This window comes from Poecilia formosa, unplaced genomic scaffold (genome assembly GCF_000485575.1).
Source record: "Poecilia formosa unplaced genomic scaffold, Poecilia_formosa-5.1.2 Scaffold385, whole genome shotgun sequence".
In the NCBI taxonomy this organism is placed as follows: Eukaryota; Metazoa; Chordata; class Actinopteri; order Cyprinodontiformes; family Poeciliidae; genus Poecilia; species Poecilia formosa.
The window spans coordinates 150824-172317 of record NW_006800324.1 but is presented as its reverse complement, the minus strand read 5'-3'; the positions used below and the strand labels follow the sequence as shown (position 1 = coordinate 172317).

Genomic DNA, 21494 nt, shown 5'->3' with positions numbered 1-21494 from the left:
TCATCCATCCATCCGTCCATCAGTTCACTCATCCATCCATTCATCCATCCCTCCATCCATCCTTGGCTAATAACCTGACTTTCCTAAATGTGTCTTCTAGAATCAGGACTCTCCATTCTGAAGGACCAACCTTGGTGTTTAAATCAGAGTGACAGGAAGACGGTTCTGGTTCTCACTGCCACCAAAAACCAACAACTCCATGAGAATCTCGATCATCATAACAAACCAAACCATCTCGCCCTGCTGCTTCGTGCCAACATGGCGGCTCACCTTGAGGCATTTCAGCAGGGAGAGCAGCAGAGGGTAGCGGGCCATCTTGTGGATCCAGGACGGCTGCTTTCGGACCACGTGGCCGAGCAGCATGAGGGTGGGCAGCCGGCAAGCTGGTTTGGCCATACAGTCGTTCATCTTGTCCAGAAGGTGCTGGGCGGCAGACAAACGGTTGGATGTGTTTACAACAAGCAAAGTTAGCAAAAAAACAGATGGTTTTTATGCTTAAAGGAATAAAGGAGAGCAACAGCCAGAGCTAATCACAAACTAACCGGACTCTCACCTTGTCATGCGGCTCTCTGACTGAGGACAGGATATGCAGGGCCTGGGCGGAGTTGGTTTCCAGGAAGTAGTCCACCAACCCGTTCAGCAGCATGGAGCCTCGCTCTGGAAGGGAAGCAGCATTTTTAACCGGCTCGTTCGTTTACTTCTGCTCAGGTCGACGGAGCCGGATGACCCACCGGTGCTGAGCTGCTCGTTGATGAGGCTCCGGATCTCTTCGAGCTGCTGGAGGTCGGAGGTCTCCAGGAGCGGGAGGAGGTCCCCGACGTTGGGCTGCTCCCTGGCCATGGTGGCAGTGCTGGAGGTGGAGGCCGCGTTTCTCTCAGTGTCAGTCCCGGCTTGCCTGGAGGACTCCTGGGGCCCGCCCACCAATACAGTCTCCAGGCACCGCTGGCGGGTCAGAACCCAAACCCAGAGTCAGAAACGGATCCAGAACGTCTCTGGGTCATTTAAAATCTGAGAGGATTCTGCACACAGTCAGACAGGAGCTACAACTAACGATTAATTTAGAAATCGATTATTCTAACAATCGTTTTTTTAAATTGGCACATTCTACAGATTTCTCATTTAACTACTTAAACATTTTCTATATAATAATTCGTTTTTTAAAATAAGAAAAACATTTTAAATGCGATACCACAGCGTTCTTTACACCGGAAGCTAACACTACGCAATCTGAGGAGTTTTGGGAAAAATAATATTTAGAGACAAATGTTTTTTTTTTCTTAAATCATAAATACAAAATGTTTATTTTTTTACGGTTTTGTCTTATTTACTGCTCTGAATATGTTGTTCTTTCAGCAAATGGATTTTTTTAGTTTGTATACTCCAATTAGCGATTAATTGATTGATTTAAAAAAATGGCACATTCTACAGATTTTTCATTCATCCATTTGAGCCTTTTTTATATATAAAATATTAGAAATACATTAAAAGACGCAAAAAAATTATTGAATTAATTTTTTAACATAAGAAAAACCTTTAAAGATGGAATAAAATTTTGGTTAATTATGATTAACCCTATTAGTCATTTTTGTCCTAATCCAAATTGATTAAATTTAAATTGATTAATTGAATTTTGGGGTTCTGAAATTTTAATTTGTAAAAAAATTAAAAATATATTTTTTTTTTTGAGTTGCATTTTGAAATTATTTCCTGTCATTGATGGATTGATCCCAGTAATCAGTCCCTCCAGGTTTTTGCCATTTTGGTGATTTTTCCTTAGAATATCACTGAACTTGTGAAGCTAGTTTGGAAATATTTATAAGTAATTTTGGAATATTTACGCCTATTTTAGACGGTAAATGTGATTTTTTTAGTCACCATGCCGAACAGACAGTAACTTTATATCAAGTCAGGCTGGAGCAGCAGAGTAGTAGAAGTAAGAAATACTGCAGGTGGGAGTTAGCATCACTTAAAACAAACGCTTCTGTAGAAACATTTGTAGAAAATGTGCAATAAATTGTGCATTAAAAATTGCAGAATTGCAAAAAACAGGAGGTATTGATTGATAATTTGGCAGATAAAAACTGCTTTGATTTGATTAATAAAATAAATCCAGGCCTTTAGTTTCTTTTCCTGAGGCACCAACTTTCCTTGGCCTCATTTAGGAAAATGGAACTGAAGATCAAAATTAACAACCTGGATGTTTTCTAATATCAACAAAGATTAGATATTCTGTTGGCAGCAGATTTGCAGTGTAATCCTGACGGGCAGCTCATTAATGCCAGGCAGCTTATCACCAACCTGGAACAATGATTCAGCTCAAGCCGATCTCATCGGCTCCTCAGATCTCACTCCAAACGTCCGAGCAGAGAAAGCTGCTAAAACATGACCATCAACTGAAAGTTTCTTCAAATGCAGCTGTGCTTCTTCCATGACCAATCAGCTCAGCGCTTGTTTCTGATGCGGCGCAGCATCCGCAGCTCAATCGTCCCTCTGTTTCAATCGACTGCTGACTCATGTGGCTGGACGTCCGGGCGAGGAGAGCAGACACAAACATGAGCAACGCTCAATGTGATCTCAGGCAGCCGGGGAATGCTCTGCGTCGCACAAAGACGCTTTATGCAGCGCCGGCGCGGCCAGGGAGGCGCTGGAAACGATAACTATCTGAGCGGGAGACGCCAGCCGCTGAAGACGGCGGCGAATTGGGGCTACTGTCGATGGAAAACCAATGAAAAGGAGTAAATGTCGGCCGAATAACGCTGAAATTCTGAGATTGATCTCAGAAAATTACTAGAATGAACAAGGAAATTTCTGAGCTTCAAAAAGTGTAAAAAGTTTAAACTCTTGAAACTCAGAAAATTTCCGACTTTTGAAACTCAAAAATGTTCATCTGGAAGCTCAAAATTTCTAACAAATCTCCAACTTTTAGACTCAGAAACTTTGTTTTTTCTTCAACATTTCTGGGTTTAATCTCAACATTACTGAGTTTTCTCACACAAATATTCAACTTTTGAATTTCAGAAAATTTTGAAAAAAAATAAATAAAATAAAATAAAATCTACAAAGTTTCTGGCTATTTAACCCATTTTTCAACGTTTGAAAATTTCTTAGATTAATCTCAAAATTTGTCCCCCGCACATTTTTGACTTTACAAACTCAGAAATTAGATTTTTTTTTTCTTGAAATTTTCTGAGATTAATCTCAAAATTTTGGAGATTTTTTTAGCAATTTTTTTCACTTTTGGAGCTCAAAAATGTCCTTGTTTTTTTCTAGAAATTTTTCTAAATTAATTTTTTTTTCTTACTTCAGTGGCCCTAACGAGCCGTCATACTGCTCAATGGATACTCAGAAAGAAGATGAAAAACTTTGTTTGGGAAATCGAATGAACATTTCTGTTTGTGTTATTTGCCCCGTTTGCTCTCAGCCATTTATTCAACTGAAGGAGGTTTAATAAAATCCTAAACCGAAGCACTGAGTCTTTTCCATTAGAGTCAAAATATCTTGAGGTTTTCTTCATGAATGAGGAATAAATGGTTTCACAGTCAACTGTGTCAAACATTTCAGTTTTAAACAATTAATCATTTTTGAAACAATTTTGGTGACAGAGAATCCATAATCCATGTTTTGTTTTGTTTGTTTATTTATTTGGGTATTTAAACTGTTTTCCAGCTCCAGTGTTAAATATTTTTCAGAAATTAAAGTTTTATTTTCATCTAGGAGAGGGTGTACTTGGATTAATATGATATTATTGCGATCAGAGCAGCTGAAAACGTTTAGCTTGTTGGGGCAAGGATGCATCTAATAAGCTTCCTTTTTGGATTTAAGCCGGGACTTTGACTAGGCCTTTCTAACACATGAACATGCTTTGATCATTGTAGCTTTCTCTGGGTGTTTTTAGGGTCTCATTATGTTGGGAACCTGCAGAACTGCAGCAGATCCACTTCAAAACATCCAACATCCAGAAAGATCTCAAACACGAGGAGGAAAACTTTCCCTTCTCATTTCAAAACTATTGAAAACTTTATTCCACACAGGATATTAGGTATGACTGGACAGCAACAAATGTGCACTTGTGTAGTTTTATATATATCCGTAATCCAGATTTAGCATTACTGGAAAGTTGTTTCCATTTTTGTGACTTTAAAGCTGTCAAGGTGTGTGACATTTGTTTCTATTTTCTATTAGTTTGTTGTAAATGTTCAATAAAAAAACATATATTTTAGAATAGCGGTGCTACATTAGCTCTGATTGGTTGTATTTTTGGTCAAGTCGCTGTATGTTTGGATAATTACTGAATGCTGTGCAGCTGGAAGTATTTTTGCTCTTACTTTCTTGCCTTCAGAAAAAGGTTATGATGCGTAACCGAGGCAACAAGGCATCAATTTTACAACTGGAGGCTGCTGATTAGCATCTCATAAGCTCAAATCATGCCTGAACTACGACCCAAAAATCCCAGAGGAGTTGAAAAGGAGACATCATGGATGCAGAGCAGAAAGAGAACCATAACAGCAACCATAAAACCAAATAGAAGTTTAAAGAGGAGAAGCAAAAGCAAATGAGGTGGATTAGCAGAGCTTCCTAACAGCTGATGATGTCATCCAGGTCATGTTAGTGAAATACTGTCTCTGTTGGGAAACTGAGTTGTTAGCATGTCATGAGACTGTCATATCGAAAATCTTCAGTCAGAAGTGTCTTTAGATTTGCTGCAACACTGACTGCTACCAAAGACACTTAAATCATAGAAGTTTACAGTATTTTTTCCCCTCCCTTAAAAATAAAGAAATAATTGTTGAAATGAATTGAAAACGCACTGAATTTTGAATTCTTTTGCAGGCTCTAGCAAAAACATCCTGATGGCTTTAACTCGAAGAAACCAACAACAAAAATCCGTGAATATTTACTGCTAGCTGGTTGCATGATTAAGGTAAAGTCAAGCATTGGGATGCATTAAATGCAACATGGTTCAGTCAGAAAGGCAGAGGAGCCGCTGCTGCATGAAGACTGACCACTGACTGCTGCTGCTGCTGCTTGTCGTAAACAACTCGCAGAGAACAATGGGCAGGCTTGGCTTTACTTTACCCGCTTCTAAAACACGAACATTTCTTTTCCGTGACACGCCGAGCAGCGATTTTACAAAACATACATAAATAAAGATAAAACCAAGATATAACCTTTGAAAAATCAACTCTATCCATCACCAGGTCTGTCCAGGAGGGAAAAAAACACAAGTCAACCCAGCGCCGACAGCTAACGTTAGCTGGGAGCAGCGACCCACACTCCGAGCAACATTTATTCTCCATGTCAGTCCGGCTCGGTTCGACCTACAGCGGCCAGATCGGTTCGGTTTGAACCCAACGCAACATCTGAGCTGGAACCCGCTGATAACAAACCGGATTATTCACAAATAAGTGGAGCTGTTTACCTGTTAGAGTAGATTCACTCCACAGGGCGCCGCCATCTTGAACACCTCACAGCCCATCCCACCGCAGTCAGCCTCCGCTGTCAGGCTGCGAGCGAACTAATCCCGCAACTCCGAGCGGCTCTGCGCCTCAATGCTGCCGCTTTTCCACCAGCACCGAACCGGGACAGCTTCTGAAAATCATCGTAATCCCGACAGACGACACTCCGCTCGAGCTTCCACACGGATAGCGGCTGATTCTTATCTCTGTCGCGCAGTTAAAGTTTGTTTTCCCATCGCTGCTGCTGAAGGGCTGAACTGTGTGTAATGCGGCTTCGCGTGACCCACATGCCGAGAGCGCACGCGCGATTTAGTTTTACTTTTTAAAAGCAAATTAAATAAGATTTTACAGAAACACGTCGGTGTGGGTTTTGTTAGTGTGGCAGAAGATAATTATTTCCACTGTAGAAAAAAAAATCTGAAATCTTGATGTCAAAATTCCAAAATTAAAGTCGGGATTGTGAGATTAAAGTCAAAATTATGATGATAAAGTTTGAAAATTGGTATTAAAGTTTTAATTCCGACAACAAAATATCATAACTCTGAGAGAAAAGTCTTAATTCTGAGATTAACGTCTGAATTCTCATAGATCAAACTCAGAATTTTGATAATAATGTTTGAAATTTTAATAATAATAATAATAATAATGTTAGAATTGTGATATTAATATCAAAATTTTGAGATTAAAGTCTGATTTCTCATAGATTAAAGTCATAATTCAGAGGTTGAAGCAAAAAAGTCTGATATTAAAGTTTGAAATTTGATAATAAAGTTAGAATTATGTGAGATTAAAGTCAAAATTTTGAGATTCCAGTCCAAAATCTTTTTGATTAAAGTATCATAATAAAATCAGAATTCTGATAATAAAATTTTAAATTTCATAATAAAACTAGAGTTCTGATTTTAAAGTCAGAATACCAATCCTAATGCTTATATATTATGGACCCTAAATAAAAACACCTTATGTTGCCTTTACAGCTGCCAGTTTTTGTCTCGATCATTTTTGCACACAGAGACTGAAATATTTATCAGTTCTTACTTATTCGCTGAAATGAAGCCAGATTTGACTTATCTCACCATGAACTCTTAATTTAACTTTAGACTGAGACTAATACACTGTGCATCACATCAGGTTCACATGATGGCAGCATTATATCGCCACATTTGTCTGATGCTGTATTTTCATTAACCGTAGCATAAACTCATTATAATTAACAGAAATAAAGACTTAAAGACATCAAATGTGTGCAAATAATCTGCTTCACTGAATAATGGAGTTACTGAAATAAACATTGCGATATTTGCAGTAACATTCTAATTTATAGTAATTTATGACGTGATATTATATTATATTATATTATATTATATTATATTATATTATATTATATTATATTATATTATGTGGCACGTTGATATTTCTGTCCACTAGATGTCGCTCTTGCACTCAAACTTAATTTTGTCCTTCTTACACCGAAACTCTCACAAATAATAATGATGACTAAGAAGAGGAAGATGATGATGGTTGTGGTTATTATTAGTATTAAAATGAACTTTTAATTTAATTGACTGAATAAATTGTGTTTCTGTGTCGCCATAGCAACCACCAGTTAGCTGTGCTTGGATAAGCAGCCTGGTTTGGTATGTGTATCTTTGGAGGCGCTAAAGTTACATATGTGGAAGATTAAGACTCGTAAATCTTACACACAACTTTACTTTATTTTACTTTGTGTAAATCCAGTAAACCAAACAGAAAGCGTTAGGGATTTCTTTTAAAAGTTGAAGTAAAGTTTTTGTTGTTCTTGTTTCTGCATTTTAATTAATTACGCAGGATTTATTTAATTTTGTTGTTGTTTCGCATATTTAACGTGCTGTTGTGTAATTTTTTTTAAAAAAGTCTCTCCCCCTCATGCAGTCGCGGCTGTTTTGTATAACTGTTCCGAAGGCCGCTGTTTTTCTAAGCAAATTTCCACCTGCAGCTTGGCCTTTTCATTGGCTGAAACCACAGTCAGATTCCCCTGCGAAGTTATCTGATTGAAAATCAGGGAGGGGAGAAAAAGACCGAGCTGCGAGCGCTGATGATGCTTCTTACTCTGCTTAACGCGCCTGCAACTTTTAGGAAACGGATTTCTTTCTCTGTGTTTCTTTTCTTTTTTTTCCCTTGCGACGCATTTTGGATCTATAAAGTTTATTATTGTTGTTTTAATTCGGGCTCAATTAACGGTGAGTCGGTGCCAACTGTTGCACATTGTCATAAATTGTATAATAACGCAAGCAGGCAGTTAACAACAATATCTTTAATTGTTTTCGGTAAACAAGAATAAAAACTTCTTCAAAGTTACATTTTAGCTCTAACCAATTCTAAAACCTTAAAAAACATATTCTAATGTGTAGCTTAAATATTTATTTAACATTATAATGACATTTTAGAATACTTAATTTTATTTAAAAACAAATATAAAACGTTTTGTGTGCTATTTTTGCGACGCAGAATCAACATGCCGCGGTCATTTCTGGTGAAAAACAAACGGTGCGCCTCTTATAACATCCATCGCACTTATGAAGAGGATCAGCCGGCGGAGTCTGAAGACCAGGGTAAGACTTCATCTGAAACTTTAAATGGAAAATGCATCACCTTTTCTTCGCTAAATAAACATTTGATTAAATGTTGCACGCATTAAAAATTAAAGCTGCTTGCAATGTGCTCAACTGTTTTGTTTATTTCTTGTGCATTTATCAGAAGTCCCGTCGCAGCTGCAGAGCACAGACTCATCAGAGGAGCCCCTGTCTGAGGGCCCCTCCCTGTCCGCAGACCGGTGCTCCCCTCCGGAGGATTCAGAGCCGCAGTGTCCGTTACCTGCTCACCCAGAGCCGGCCAGCCCGCCGCTGGCGCCCTCTCAGCCCTACTACCTGACAGGTCGGTACCTCAACCAGACCAGCTTTACATTAGCAGGGGCCTGTCCGGATTTTTTAAGCGTTTCACATCTGCTGATATAAATAATCATATACATAATTCCAAACAAGTCTGAACCGGAAGTGGTCCGCGCCATCTTAATAGGCAAACACAGCGTAAAGCATAGCGGCTTGAGATCAACAAAAAGAAAATATGTGAACATTCTTGACCAGTTTGAGAGAGATTGACCCGTATAAAACGGAGATGTTCCTCCGATTTCATACTATGATACAGTTAGCAGCCTATTTAACACAAAAATTGAGTACAAAATAATCAACGTTTAAACGGATTTGTAAAGGATGCAAACTCTTCAGATTAACAAGGTTCTGGTGATTGGCAAAGTAAATGAAGTAACAAACACGTAGGCTACATGTCGGTGTTAGCTAGCAGATAAAAGTTACATTAGCTAAGCTAATTTTGCTAGTTCAGCAGTACAACAGTAAATATCTCAGATATTTATCTTAGTATTACACAGAGATCTGTAGAGTACTCAAGTAGTTGTAATGTATTTTATTGTTTGTAAGTTAGATAGGAAAAGTCGAGAGTTAGCTGAGGCTTGTTATCGTTGTCATAGAAACTCCATAGCAACCGCCTGGCAACATGGCTGTCAGTTACAAAGTTCACGGAGGTGTGACGTCACATGAAAACTATGTATTGAGTAGTTTTTGTGTTTTAAATGTGTGAAATGCTGCCAAACTGAGGTCTTTCCTGTTTTATCCGCAGTTATTGTTTAGTTTTAAGCAGTTATGGTGAAACCTGGAACTGCTACTTGTTATCCAGCAGGTTGTTGCTAGGTAACCGAAGAGTGAGTGAGTTAGTTGATTGCACCAAACAAACTTAACTGGCTGAGAGAGGTTGAGCGGCTATAAGTCTGTACGCCTACATCTCCCAGAATGCTGTGCGGTTCTAGATCAGAGTTCAGTGAAAAGGTTTTATGCAGTAGTCTGATTCTGCTTGTTCTTCTTTTCTTCTCATTAAACTTTACATTATCATCATCCTGCCAGTGGAACTAGATATGAAAATTAGTCACTTGGCTATAATCTCATATATTTGCATGTAAATGCTAAATGATATCCAATGTCCCATTTTTAAAGAATAAATTTGACACTATGTAAACGTTTTGTACTTCCATCTAGTTCTCAGCTGCTTTCTAAGGAAAATACTTAGCAGTTGTTTTTTTTTTGGCAATAAGTTAATTGTTTTTGGTGTCCCGAAATGAGCCATTTCAAAAAACCTCCGGAATGCAACGTCACAAATCCACAGGCACTGCGCCGTTGCCTAGCAACCCCAGCCTGTTACCTAGCAACTCAAGCGGAACTCCGGTATGGTTGGTCAGCTGGTTTTACTGCTCTGTGTGCTGTACAATGGCTGCTGGAAAGCTGAAATCTTATTATCAAAGAATGACTTTGTGCACAAACTGTAATGAACATGTTTTGTGTCCCAACCTGTAAAGGGAAACATAATATTTCACCTCTCCACTTGTTCTCCCTGTGTCAGAGCCCCACATGGCCGAGTTCCCACCTTACTACAAGCCTTCGTACGCCTGGGAGCCGGTGTCGTCGTCCTACGAGCTGCGGCAGCTGAGCTTCAGCCCCACGGTGCTGCAGCACGCCAGCAGCCTGTACGGCGGCCACATCAGCCGCAGTCCGCCGCCGCAGCAGCCGCTGGACTGCAGCACGCACTACTCCCCCACCTCCAACACCTACCACTGCATCACCTGCGACAAAGTAGGCAGCTTTTCTCATCACTGCATGGAATGTCAATATTTAAAATGATGATTTCATTTATTAAAATAAGAGCCAATCAAAACCAACCTCGTCTTGTACAAATGATTCCACCCAGGGGTGTCCAAAGTGCGGCTCAGGGGTTTGAGTAAATGTTTTCTGTTAGCAAATAAAATCAACATTTGCCTTTAATTTACTCAGGTTGTTTTTGCTGTTTTTTGTTGTTCAGGTGTTCTCAACTTCTCATGGACTGGAGGTTCATGTCAGGCGGTCGCACAGCGGAATGAGACCTTTTGGCTGCAGCATCTGTAGGAAAACCTTTGGGCACGCTGTGAGCCTGGAGCAGCACATGAACGTTCACTCCCAGGTAAACAAAAACACACATTACTTCAGATTTCATAAAAATTTGTAATCTTGTAAAACTGAGAAAACAGTAGTATGTTGCCAGGCTTCATTTATTTAAGAAATTATTGATTTAAGTCTGAAAAATCTATTTTAAACCCCATTGAAAGTGAAAATTCAATATGGCTGCCGAATAATGGTGAAAGGCCGTTTATTTATACTTCTGATCGTTTTCATCTCATCTACCATACTGTCATCAACATAGTTATACACTGTTTGTTTGTGTTAAAATCAGTTAAATACATTAATATTGTTTTGTGCTGCTAACAAAAGTTAGCATAAACAACAATGGCATACTTAAACATTAATTAAAATATCCAATTATGCATTCAGCACTATAAAAATCACAAGTAGAGGTTGTACAGTGGGATACTGGTTTTAAAAGTGCTACCAATAAATGGTGTATCCCTGGTTTATCTTTAAGCCTGGCAGCCATTTTGAATAGTAATAGTGCGTTTTCTTTGTACCTGGAAATCGGATTTTTCAGTGAAAAACAAGAACAGACTGGGAAAGTCAAAGCTCACCCAGCTAATCTGAGTTTTATACAGCTATACACTGTAAAAAAAGAAAAAAAATCTGTCATTTATGGTAAAATGCCGTCAGCTGTGGTTGCCAGAATTTTACTGTTACAAAAACAGTTTTTGTGCTGAAATCTCAACTTGTTAACATGGTTCTTATGTGTTTTTATTCATAGAAATGATTAGAAATGTACTATTAGCTTGGATTGCTAATAGTAGTTAGCATGAAAACGTAATGTTTTGAATCTAATACAGAGACATTTGCATGAGGAATTTCAGATGATTTATGCAAAAAATGATGTTTGCAGTAGAACTGCAGAATAAATCCTGCAGTTCTACTTTTAAAAGGTCGCAGTTTATTACTTATAAAAACTATCAAACGGGGCTAAATTGTTTCATTTTATTGTATGTCCAGGAAAAAAGCTTTGACTGCAAGATGTGCGGTAAATCCTTCAAGCGCTCCTCCACGCTGTCGACACACCTGCTCATCCACTCCGACACCAGACCGTACCCCTGTCAGTACTGCGGGAAACGGTTCCATCAGAAGTCGGACATGAAGAAGCACACGTACATCCACACAGGTAATTACAGCGGAGATCCTCCCACTCTGTTCTGGACTCAACCTGCTACAGCATCAACCATTCAGTTATCAGCCGTTTGAAAAAGTGCAATATTTTGAAAATATTAGACTTTTCAGGGCTGCAATTAACGATTATTTTAGTAATCGATTATTCCGACGATGAATCAGATAAAAGATGATCACACTCTGCTGATTTTTATTTTATTAGAAATACATTTTAAAATCCTTTTTTAAAATAAGAAAATAAACAATTTATTACCTAAAATGCAATAACACATCAATCCTTTAGTGAACTTTTGATGATTTGTAGCTTGATTAAGATTCATCTGCAGCTAAAAACAACAGTTTTGTGATTTTACCACAAATAAGTTAATTTATCATTTTAAAATAGTTTTTTTGTAATTATTCAGATCATATGCAATATTTAGGACTGTACAATTCACAGGACAGAACACTTTTATTTGTTCTGTCTATTTTTGTAATCTTTTAAAATAAAAGATTACAAGAATAAAGTCGGATGAGAAAAAAGTTGAAATAATACGAGAATAAAGTCATAAAATTACAAAAATACACTCATAATATTACGACTTCATTTTCATATTATTTCAGCTTTACTCTTGTAATATTATGACTTTATTTTTGTTATTTTATTTGTTATTTTTTCTTAGTCTTGCCTTAACACTCCATCCACACTGCATTTGTAGCTTTAATTTGATTTCCAGTTTGGGATTCGTTTCTGTCCAAAGATGTGCTTGATGATATCAGCGACTTTCCAGGTGCAGCAGGGAGGAATTGTTTCCAGAGGTTATAAAGCTGCTGATAAATCAGAAAAAGAAGTTTAAACAAATATCCCGTCAATTTGCATGTCTGGTTTTCCTGCTTCGCGCTACACTCTATAAAAGGAAGTCTGTTCAGTTGACATTTGTTGACAGCATGGCTTCTACAAATCTGAACAATGGCACGATTCTTCTCGATTGGTCGCTAATAGAAACTTTACCTGTGAGGTGAAAACATCTGATGCTGTTTTTAAGCAACTCTGATTTTTTTGCAACTAAAGGAAAAATCAAATCAGTCAAGGGGTAAAAAAAACAAAACAAAAAGTGAAATAATTTTTTTATTTTCGCAGGCGAAAAGCCGCACAAGTGCCAGGTTTGCGGCAAAGCGTTCAGCCAGAGCTCCAACCTGATCACCCACAGCAGGAAGCACACGGGATTCAAACCGTTTGGGTGCGATGTTTGCTCAAAGGGCTTCCAGAGAAAGGTGGATCTGCGCCGGCATCACGAGAGTCAGCACGGCATGAAGTGAAGGCGCCCGAATGTTTGTACATATTAGATTTCTATTAAAACCACGAGTGTCAGGTGTGTCTGGGATGGCAGGACTCCTTCAGGCAAACTGAAATGTAATATATAGGAATCCATCTTTAAAATCAAATGTCTGTATGAATGTGAAAAATTGGTTTAATTTTGTATTTATTTTCTGGTCACTACAAAAAAACAACAACAAAATATTACCAAGTTTTGTAGTCTAGTTTCAATTCAAATACCTAATGTTACAAATCAGCCGTTACCTAGCAACCCCTGGGAAGACGGGCCCCGTTACCTAGCAACCCCTGGGAAGACGGGCCCCGTTACTTAGCAACCCCTGGGAAGATGGGCCCCGTTACCTAGCAACCCCAAAGGAACTCTTCAAAAATCTTCTGCACTTGAAATAAGACAAAACTTACAGGAAATAGGAGCTGGTTTTGAGTCAATTATTCCTTAATAAGTGAAATAAAACATTTTAACTTATAGAAAAAGATTATTTAGATTATTTCACTTTGAACAGAGTTAAGGAGTAACTAGTTACATTTACTCGAGTAACTTTTTTGAAAAATAATTACTTTTTATTATGCTGTACTTTATTTACACTTTTACTTGAGTAATTGTATTATGAAGTATCGCTACTTTTACTTGAGTAAAACTTCTGGATTTTCTACCCACTGAATGAAAAACAAACATGTTTAAACCAAAGATTCACCAGAGACAGACACACACCTGCAGTTTCTGTTAAAGTTTCATAAGTTTTTTATTGAAGGAAACTGATTTGGAAAAAAATATTTTGTCTGATTTTGTTATTTTTTTTGTTACCTATATGAATTATTGTCATTTTGGTTTTTAAAATACCAAGATTTCCACTTAACTTTATATTTTGGCCCATCTGATGATGTAATTTCTAAATATTAAATGACTGATAATCTGATCAGTTACTCAGCACTTGAGTAACTTTTTACCAAATACTTTTTACTGTAACTTGAGAAGTTGAGTAAAATATGTTGAAGTAGTTCTACTCTACTCACTTCTGGTTGCAAGTAACTTAAAAGTAACTTTTTTTAGCAAGATGCAGGAGCTAATTTTAAGTAAATAATTCTGTAATGTTGATAAAAAATGACAAGTTCCACTTTCAGATTATTTCACATATAATATTGGAAGAATGTAGTAATCTGCTAGTGGAGCGAATCATTTTTATAATCAATATTACAGAATTATTTACTTAAGTTCTTATCTTGCTGAAAATGACTTGGAAGTTAATCTTGTCTTATTTTACATGTACTTGAACTAGAAATTACACAAACATACTTGGTAGTATTTTGTAATTTTTGCAGTGTTTGAATGATTCAGGTTGTTGGGGATAATAAACAAATTGATATAAATTGCAATCCTGTAAAATCTTTGCTTTTCCTTTTTGATAATAACCCGTGTTTCATAACCACACACTTGTATTTTTTGTTTGTTTTTGCGCGACGTTCTCGTCTAAAGCAGGATGTGGGATTCCTACAGGACTGTTAAGTCGGGTGAAAATCTGTTGCGTGACCAGAGTGATCCTGCAGTCAAATAACACACCTGGAGCGTCATGCAAATCCACACGCAGTGCCTGATAGTGGACTAGAAAGCAGCAGGAAGGGAAAGTTGGGGAAGCGTTCAGGAATGGCTTCGAAAACATGAAAAAGCAGAAGTCAAATCAGAGGAAAGCTCATGAATTCTGCATTTGGTTTTATTGGGAAACAAGGATTAATGAGTGTACGTGTGTGTGTGGAAAAGGGATTGATTACTTGAGCTAACTGCCACCCCACCCTTCCAGTCTGTTGAATTTACTTACAACAAACAAACGGCAACAAACGCCGCCTTCCTCAAACACCAAAGCTGCTGGAGGCAAATCAGATCATCAGGAACGGCCTTTAAATCTGACGAGGAGGACGGCGCAGAAACGACGCTCACCTTTCAACAAGGACGAGTCGGTAAATCCACAGAACGCCTCGCACTGAAAAAACATGCTAACAGGTACTCTTACTCTAGTTTCTAGTGCAAATGTCTTAGTCAAGTGGAAATAAGACAAAACTAACTAAGCTAATTTTTCTTGCTGTTTGTTACTTTTCTTTTTTAACAAAATTATTCTTGCATAATGAGATTTTAGCTATTTTAAGGCCTTCTGTCACTTTAATGAGCTGCCGCTGGCCACACCCACAAACTCAACATTTACACTCACACGTTAAAACGGCTGCAAACAGATATATAATAAAATTCTTTACAGCTATTCATCTTTGAAGAGCAGAAGTGAAGCCTCCTGCACAACCAACAAGAATGCAGCAAGTTAAATCTGATTGTTAGTCAACAACAATACACTTGTGTCTTCCAGCAGCCATTGTGCAGCGCATACAGCGTTAACCATCCTCTTCATGAATCTGTATTAGGAAAACAAAGTGTCTTCAGTCAGAGGCTTCTTCAGATTCACTGTAATACAAACCGCTACAGGAGATCTTTCCTCATCAGCAATCACCATCTACAATAACTCTTATTATATTAATATGAATTACAAGAATCAATAAAATATTTCTGAATTTGAACTGAATTGATACAGCAGTAAAACCAGCTGACCAAACATCCTGGAGTACAGTCTGTGTTGCTAGGTAACGGGTGAAATTCTGCTGGGGTTGCTAGGGAACGGGTTGAGCTTCTCTGGAGTCACTGGGTGAAGGGTCAGTGCCTGCCGATTTGTGACGTTACATTACTCAGGTTTTTGAAACGACTCATTTTCCAGATACCAAAAAACATGAAGATCCTGCCCAAAAATGGCAGAGCGTATTTTTTAAAAAAATATACAAACGCTTGGTTTGTTTTTAGAAGCAGAAGGAACCAAAATGAAAGTACAAAAACATGCAAAATGTGAATTTTGCATAATCAGTAACCTATAAGTAAACATTCCTTAATATGGATGTAAAAGTGCTTATAACTTATAATGTGGGTAAAATTTCTTGCTATAAGTGAAATTATCTGCCAGTGGAACTTACAACAATATTATTAAGGAATTATTGACTTAAAACAAGCTCTTATATCTAAGTGAAAATTGACTTGTAATTTAGTTTTATCATATTTCAAGATATATAGAAACTAGACAAAAAATACTTATCAAGATTTTGTGTTTTTGAAGTGTTCTCCCACATATTTGTGGTCCGAACTGACCTTATTTGACCAAACAACTCATTTTTCTTTTCTTCCATGACTTTGTTCTTCCCACTTCAGCTAACTGCAAACCTCTGAGGCCTTCACACAACACAACAACACAACACAACACAACAACACAACACAACACAACACAACAACACAACACAACACAACAACACAACACAACAACACAACACAACACAACACAACACTGATTTCCTCCAGATAAATAAAAAAAACACAGAGAAATTATGCAAATTCACAATCTGTCTTTGGGAAACATTACTTTTAAACAGGTCACCGATTCTCACACACATGCAGAAGCTGTATTTATCCCACAAACAGCCAGTAATTCTGGATATGTTTCCAAATTTTGAATGAAATCAACCTTTATTTAATTGTTAGCCTGTGTCTTGCAAGCTTACAAATTCAAAATGGATGCTTGTGTGTTGTAAATGTAAAATATTTGAGTTTTGTCCAACAGTGAAGAAGAAAGTCCAGTTTTCTGCAAATCTAATCTGAAACCGTTCACATGACTGCAAACCATAGCTGCAGAAATCAGAGTATTCCTGAGAATGGACCGTCTGACAAACAAATCTGAGGTCTCTGTATGCAAAATTTGTTGGCAAATAGAGGCGACAGGGTCAGGGTTTAATCCTTGGGAACAGTTAGACATACTGCGGCTGCAGAACCCCGGTGTGAGGAGACGGAGCAAATCAAAACGGTGCACAGGTGAGCAGCAGAACAAAAGCCTGAGATCCTCCAGGGTGGGACTGAGCAAACAGGACGCGAGTCCTGGAAGGGGCGGGCCGCGGCTGCCGGGGGTTGCCTGGGGAAAAACGGGAAAAACCGAAGGAAACTGTTCCCCGAGCCATTCCTGCTAGGTATGCAGCGGGTTAATAACGTTTCTTTTTTAGGTTATATTGTTTAAAGTTGTGCTTTCTGTGTTGTTTGTCCAGAAAGTGTATGCAATGTATGGAGCTACATTATTCTCCTTACAGACCAGCTGGAGCAGAAATATAAAACACACAGCCAAAGTTTTGCAAAGTGTGCAAACTATCTGGCAGAAACAGGTAAAGAGATAGAGCAGGATGTTCTGGATTTGTTTTGCAAATCTCCATGCAAATGAGCCGCAGCCAGTACTCTGGAAGCCGTGCAGGATGTGAAGGGTGTCTGAGCAAACGCCCCAGGCACCAATGATGCATTCATGGAGTCCAGGCTGGGAGCCGGAGAGATTCACGGCTGGGAATCCGAATCACTGTTTTTTAAAGCTCCTGTCGTCAAACCGTACAAAATCTCACCAAGGAGTTTTAGAGATTCTGCTGCAAATATATAAATATGCTAGAAATAAGAGAAAACTACCTTACAAGCAGAGTTGGGTAGTAACTGCTTACATTTACTTGTGTAGCTTTTTTTGGAAAATTGTACTTTTAGGAGTATTTTTATTTTATTATGAAATATTTCTACTCTTACTTGAGTGAAATTTCTGGATTTTTTCCCCGCTGAATGGAAACCAAACATGTTTTAGCCCAAAATCCACCAGATACAGACACACCTGCAGTTTCTGTTAAAGTTTCTGAAGTTTTATATTGAAAGAAACTGATTTGGAAAAATGTTGTTGTTAATTTTTGTCACTTACATGAATTATTATCATTTTTGGTCCTTAAAATACCAAAATGTCCACTTTATATTTTATATTTTGGTCGATCTGATGATGTAATTTCTAAATATTAAACGATAATTTGACCAGGTACTCAGACAATACTTTTTTACTCTAACTTTCTTGGATGGCTACTTTTTACTTTTATTTGAGTTTTAAGGCAATTATTCCTTAATATTGATGAAAATGTTCTAGTTCCGCTGGCAGATTATTTCACTTATGACAAGACATTTTACCCATATTATAAGTTTAAGTTATTTTTCATCTATATTCACAAAATTAACGTTTTTATACTTACATTTGGGTGTCAACTGCCTCTAAAAACAGAAAACACAAAGTCGATTTTGAATTAAATGTTTCAAAAACCTCTGGAATGTAATGTAACAAACCAGCAGGCACTGCGCCGTTACCTAGCAACCCCAGGGAAGGCCAGCCCGTTACCTAGCAACCCCAACAGAACTCTGCACTTGAAATAAGACAAAGCTAACTTACAAGAAACTTTTCAGCAAGATGTCAGGGTTTATGTAAATAATTCCTTAATATTGATGAAATTGTTCTAGTTCCACTGGCAGATTATTTCACTTGTAACATTTTTACCATATGTTAAGTTAAATAATCTGCCAGTTGAACAAGAACTTTTTTATCAATATCAAGGAAACTCTTATACTGAAAAGTTACTTGTGAGTTAGTTTTGTCTTATTTCAAGTGTACCAAGATATCTGCACTTGAAATCCAACCAATAACACTTTAAACTATTCAAAATACGGTCAAATTATCTACACATAAAGACACAAATAATTGAAATTTTACAGATAAAATTAGAAAAACAACAAAACGTTTTTTGTGTTTTTTTTATGTTAAATGAAATGCCAGCATCACTCCTGAACAGAAAAAGTAACTGTCTGCAGATTTCCTTTGTGTGAGTGACGCCAGGAAGACGCAGCGCGATCACTGCTGTCAGTACGGGGCGTGATGCAGGCCTGCAGTCCTGGCTTGCTGCAGATAAGTCCTGTGGTGACGGCTAAGTGACGCTAGCTAATGTCCACGCCTGACTGAGCATTAGGAGTCAACAAAAACAAAAACTGTCGACCTCTCTTAACGTGTTTTCTGTCAACGTTTACACCTGTCTTTAAAGCTGCGTCATGGCATTAAGATAAAATTGAATAAAACTCTAATTAGTTGTGTTTTTTTAAACAAATTGGGGCAATTAGATGTACTTAAAAACAATTATATAAAGGGGGCATTAAATATAGCCCAAATCTTGAAAACTAGACTTAACTTTGGTTGGTAATAAACATTTTTTTTAAGCTTTGTTGCTTCAACCAGCTGTTTTCTCTGAGTTCTTGGAAGTTGAAATTAAGAACAAGAACAGAACACGTCTGAACTTGGAAAGTCAGTTTTCTAACCAACTGTGACCTCAAACTCCAGTATGGCTGCTCTACAGGAACAACTCTAAAATGCATACTAACTGTTATTTAAGAGTTTGTTTAATTTATTCACATTTCGTTTAACCCCAATCTGAAATGTTCTGTGTTTTAGCAGCTTCTCTCCTGGTACATTCACAAACATTTCTGGTATTTGAAAACTAAAATATTTTTATTTTTACAGTACATCTCACTGGCATTGACATGAAAACAGGAAAAAACAGTTTTTAAGTTTTGTTTTGTGTTGTTTTTTTGTTTTTTTTTACAGCGTACACTAGATTTTCTTTTAGGGGTGTCAGAGGGAAGGGGGTTGAATACAGATGTCTGTTACAGTTTTCATTCCATCTTTCAGTTATGTATTATGTGGTTTACCACATAAAATCCAATCAAAAAGCGTGGCCTGTGGTTGTAAGACGACACTCTGTGTTAATCTTTCTGGAGGCTGATGTGGTTAACATCAAACTACCTGAAGAAACCAGACAAACCAGAGTTCCTCCACACTTCTTCACTTTTATTTGTGGTTGTTTTGGCGCCTCCATTACTTTGCATCCAAGTTAGCTAACCTGTTATGATTCATCCGGGAGAGTTTCTAAATCTAAGACATGAAGGCGCAGGGTTTTCCCCAGGCCTTTAAATATTTTGCATGTTGCATGCTATATTTCGACTAAATCAGTACTAATACAGATGATGATTTCACTACGAGTATCTCAGGAATAGCAGCCAATCGATCTCTTTTATTCTTCTGTTTCAAAAACAAAATAAAATGTTTTTTTATTTTCATCTATAGTTTCTAAGTTTTTTTTTTTTAATTTCCAGTTTTTAGGTGATTTAAAAGCCGGATGTTTTGCACCAGTAAACTATGGGAACAGATCACTTTAGAAAATGCTTACAAGGGCAGTAGCCCAGGGCTCAAAATTTTGTGGGCGGCCCACAGAATTTAATTAAATTTTTTTATTGAATGCATGTGTTTTCAGACATATTTTAATAAAACTATGTGTATTATGTTCTGACCTGTGAATTTTATAATGAGGCGTTGTGTTTTTTGTGCTTACTTGTCTAACAATAATGGATGATGGTTAGCTAGCATGCTAATTCCTACATATTTGGACTCATAAAATCATAAAAATGTTACAAAGTCAAAAAATTTGAAGAATTCATACAAGAATAAAGTCATAATATTATGAGAAAGACTTTATTCTTGTAGTATTGCAAAAATAAAATAAACATATCATTGTACAAGTTTGTTCTTGTAACATTATTACTTTTTTCTTGTAATTTCATGACTTTGTTTTTGCAATTTTATTATTTTTTAATTTCCTTAATGTATCCCTAATATCCCATCATATGATCTTGATGTTGCCCAAAATTAAAATAAGTTTGGCACCTCTGCTTTAGTGGATGAGGCACCAAACCGTTTCCAGCCCAAGGCCCCCAGTTCCTTCTAACTCCGGCCCTGCAGGTCAACATAATAATCCATTTGCCTTCAAAAGTTGAGTCTCAAACTTCGAAGTCATGCATCCAAATGCAGATTTCCTCCTCAACTGATAAAAAACCCCAGCTGCTGAGAAGAAAGAGCGGAACGTGGCGAGGGAAGTCAAAGAAATGAGTGAAAGCAGAGGGTTGAAATCATCGGGCGGCAGCCGCCGGTCCAGGCTGCCTGATAACCTTATCATGGCCTCTCCACGCTGTAACGGCTGCAGCAGCAGCGAGATGGGGAGGAGCGGGCAGATAGCGACTAAACGCTGCGGGACGAGGATGTCTGTGAACATCGGATGACAACTGAGACAAAGAGGGAAGACAAGAAAGATCGAGCAAATCTTCACCACTGGGCAAACAGATTGCAGTGACAATCAGCTGGGCTTTCTGTCAGTGCTTTACTGGAGCTGGGTAGTAACTAGTTACATTTACTGAGTAGTTATGCTGATTAATGACTTACTATATGTGTCAAACTCAAGGCCCGGGGGCCAAATAGTCTGGCAAATAAAAATGTCACGTTTAGCATAAATATTGTAAAAATTCCTTACAAATATTTCTAAATTATCACCACAAAATCTGTGATTTTTACTGCAAAAAAAAACACAAAAACAATCATGAAATCCTGGATGGACTGATCAGCATGAAAAGTCGTTCAATGTTATTTTATTTTAAGAAACACGTTTCTGAAACAAACAGCTAGTTAATGACCTTTTTAACAGTTTAATGGGTTTTATCAATATATTCTGGGACAACCGGCCCTTTAAGAACATACAGATTTTTGATATGGACCAAAATAAAAATGAGTTTGACACCGCTGGTTTAGTAGA

General features: G+C 37.6%; 2 protein-coding genes across 2 annotated transcripts; one reads left to right on the top strand and one right to left on the bottom strand.

Moving 5' to 3' along the window:
* Positions 1–123: 123 nt before the first annotated feature.
* Positions 124–5749, bottom strand: LOC103154407 (hamartin-like). Its single transcript, XM_007575674.2, has 4 exons — positions 5420–5749; positions 732–942; positions 554–657; positions 124–423 (listed from the first exon to the last, which is right to left on the bottom strand). Exons 2-4 carry the CDS (start codon positions 838–840, stop codon positions 139–141), a joined length of 498 nt encoding a protein of 165 aa, XP_007575736.1. The 5' UTR covers positions 841–942; positions 5420–5749; the 3' UTR covers positions 124–138.
* A 1599-nt stretch (positions 5750–7348) lies between these two features.
* On the top strand, positions 7349–13446 carry LOC103154391 (zinc finger protein Gfi-1b-like). The gene is made up of 7 exons (XM_007575657.2): positions 7349–7675; positions 7944–8047; positions 8193–8369; positions 9903–10132; positions 10359–10496; positions 11465–11630; positions 12756–13446. Exons 2-7 carry the CDS (start codon positions 7951–7953, stop codon positions 12932–12934), a joined length of 987 nt encoding a protein of 328 aa, XP_007575719.1. The 5' UTR covers positions 7349–7675; positions 7944–7950; the 3' UTR covers positions 12935–13446.
* Positions 13447–21494: the final 8048 nt, after the last annotated feature.